This window comes from Cynara cardunculus, unplaced genomic scaffold (genome assembly GCF_001531365.2).
Source record: "Cynara cardunculus var. scolymus isolate 2C unplaced genomic scaffold, CcrdV1 Un_Scaffold_5971, whole genome shotgun sequence".
NCBI lineage: Eukaryota > Viridiplantae > Streptophyta > Magnoliopsida > Asterales > Asteraceae > Cynara > Cynara cardunculus.
This window is the reverse complement of record NW_020202697.1, coordinates 16,803-20,175: the sequence shown is the minus strand read 5'-3', so window position 1 is coordinate 20,175 and position 3,373 is coordinate 16,803. Positions and strand designations below refer to the sequence as shown.

The window sequence follows — 3,373 nt, the reverse complement described above, 5'->3', positions numbered from 1 at the left end:
ATAGTATTTTTCTAATATATAAATCTTTATAACATATAATACTTTTATAATATATATTGTATACCTTATATATATATATGAGAAGCAAGAATGCAAGAAGTTTCAATATCATATATAATTACACTTTTTTGAATGTGCTTAATCATATATGATAAGCATATGTATCATGTATGATATTGAAACGTCTTGCCTTTTTGCAAATTGACCACCTTCTCGTTTGAGATCTTATATATAATATTATATATATATATATATATAGAGAGAGAGAGAGAGGGGGGGAGATACAAAGACTTGATCTAAGTGCGTATTTGATATGGATATGAAAGTCTAAATTTTGACAGTATGGCAAGATTACCAAGCAAGGATCGAAAGAAGATACAACTGAAAAGAATTGAAAATGAAAAGGAAAGAGCGGTTACCTTGTCTAAACGGTGCAATGACATATTCAAAAAAGCCAATAAGCTAGCCACACTGTGTCATATACAGATTGCAATCATTCTTTTCTCCATTATTGGAAAGCGTCTCTCTTTTGGTAGCCCCAATGTTCAATCTGTTGTAAACAAATTTCTCAACCCAAATCAACTCGACCAACAACCAAATGATTTCATCAACATGGCTGTCAACTCTAATCATGAATCCAAACTACAGGATTTTAACAAAGAATTTGATGAAGTGAATGAGCATTTGGCAAATGAGAAGAAGCAAGGACAAATGCTTGATGAATATATAAAAAGGTTGCTTGGAGGTAAAACATATAAGGAATATGTGGCCATTCGTGGGTATTATGGATTCATGCAAATAAAATTCAAAATGGAAGAGTTGCAAAGAAACAAAGAATGTACTCTCGTTGCAGTTTGTGGGCCTTCCTCTTCAAATGATGAGAATGAAGCATATCTATCTAAAATTGGAGTGCCAAAAGATTACTTGAAGCAGTAATAGTAAGAAAGAATAATTATCTTCTAATTCCTATGTTATGATAAAAATAGTAAAGCATAATGATAATGATCAAAATTTTAAGAGTTAAGAGTTCTATGTTTTTTGTTTTTCAATATTTTAAGATCAATTTCTCTGTTGATTCATGCACATGTAACAAAGTCAAATAACGTTGGGGCAATTTATCATCTATAACAACATGATCCCTTAGCAAGTACATCCCACCATGACGTAGTAGGGTATGATGTATGCAAACCAACCTCTACGCCTAGGGATAGAGGTTGTTTCCATGAAGACACCGACTTATGAAACATTGCTTTTCTTGTTCTATACATTGATAAAGTCTTTCCTCTCTAAATTTAATTTATTTCTCCAATATCTTCTAGTAAGAATATGCAGCCTTGTTTTTTGCAACTTTTGAACAACCAATGATGACAAGAAAAAACAATTTTGTGGATATCAATAAAGATGTGGATATGTTTTTTGCATTGCGGTAGACTAGACTACCGAATTCCCCGTGTTTTTTCATGTGTGGTATAGCTTCTATCTTACTTTATTTTCACATGGATCAATCTTAGGATTTAATCATTGTTTCTGTTATGTGTTTGGTTCTCTTGAAATCCTAAGACCTTGTTTTCTTGTCAACGAATTTACGTGAACGTTTAAAAAATGTCACAAGTTGCTTGATTTTTCATGGATGGTTTATCGTTTTTCATTGAAGTTTTGTTGGTTTAATAGGAGTAGTATTACCATTAATCTCATAACGAGATTGGTTTTTAATCCCAATCTCAAGCTTGAGGTGTCATTTAGAGATGTAGTTGTCACTTGTTAATGCTAAATTTGATAACAAAGTTGTCACATGTTAATCCTAATCTCAAGGTTGAGCCGTCATTTAAGATTATGTTCATGTTGTTGTCCATGCGGAGATTCAATTATAGGTGATGTATTTGAAACTGCTATTTGCAAGAGAGGTCAAATGACGTTGTTTATAAATTTGGTGGGCAAGCTGAAAATGCAAGTATGGACATCTTTCTAGGTATCCCACGATATAAGGGAGACTGCAAGTAGGGACGTTTTTAAAGGAAGGTGAGGCAAGATCACATTCTTCTGAGTTACAAATTGAGCAGGTTGTCAAGAGAACATAGTCTCCAAGAAGAGCAAGAAAAACCAAATGATTCCCTTTTCTGGTGCAAAACCTAAATACTAGTCCATGGTATATGTCACTTGTGAAATACTTGGACAAACGTGATTTATGCAAGTTCGCCCACTCCTGGACAAGCTAAAAAGCAAACCATACTAATCGAGCCATATATATCCCACCCAGAGGTGGGGTCTTGAGAGGCTATGATGTATGCAGACTTGACCTCTACCTTGTATAGTAGAATAGAGCGATTGTTTACATCAAGACCCCTGACTAATGAAAAATGCATGAAAGGTAGAAATTATAGAAACGCTTAAAATTGAAAAGCTAGATATGAGTAAGGAATAGCAATAAAAAATAGAAAAAGAGAGACAAATATTGATAAAATTGAAAAACTTTATACAAGTAAGCAACAACAGTATAGATAGAAGCAAGTACATGAAGAACATAACCAAGGTGTGGAAGCTACATATTCCTAGTCTAACCTAAGGTTCTTCTGGTAACCAAACTACCAAATCACTAATCATATCCCCTACTCTTTACCTCTCTGCCTCCCTTCCTCTCGTTTTTATCCCCATGCATAGTTTGCTACCCTTATCTTGCTTCTATGAAACAAACTACCACCACCATGTCACAATAATTAATCTGCAATCCATAATATGAGAACAAAGGCTTTCACGAGAGTACCAAGCATATAGAGTTTCATTGTTATCTTCTATGAAATCATGTTGTAGGTATGAAAACCTATCCTTCTAACGAACCTATAATATGAACAGTCCATGCATTAGCAAATATGCTTATGAAACCTTACTTGAAAAGTAGGTTTGCACATAATGAATATTCTATTATTGATATTGTGATTTTATAATGCAAACATATGAACAAGTTTCCTTGAGTACTCCAAAGTCTCTTTCATACGCAGTTTGCCATCTAGGACATCAAACTGTCTTATGTGTAGTCCCTTAGTGTAAATGTTAGCTACTTGCTCTCCACTAGGAAAGTGTTYCATATGAACAAGTTCATAATCGATTTTCTCCTTAATGAAATGCTTGTCAACAWCCATTTGTTTAGTGAAGTCGTGTAAGAATAGATTGTGCATCATTTAGAATGTTGTTTTATTATCACAATGTAACTTTATAGAAGATGAATTAGTGGGGCTTTTAATATATATATATATATATATATATATATATATATATAGGGGAGCGATCAAATGCAAACCACTCAATTTGTACAAACCGTGCAAACCGCATTCAACCAATCATAATTTTTCATTTTGTTCATTTTTTTGTAATTATG

At 33.3% G+C, this 3,373-nt stretch overlaps 1 protein-coding gene across 1 annotated transcript; it reads left to right on the top strand.

The window, feature by feature from the left end:
• The first annotated feature begins 342 nt into the window (after positions 1 to 342).
• LOC112504548 (agamous-like MADS-box protein AGL29) lies at positions 343 to 936 on the top strand. Its single transcript, XM_025108494.1, has one exon. The coding sequence runs from the start codon at positions 343 to 345 to the stop codon at positions 934 to 936; it is 594 nt and encodes a 197-aa protein (XP_024964262.1).
• Positions 937 to 3,373: the final 2,437 nt, after the last annotated feature.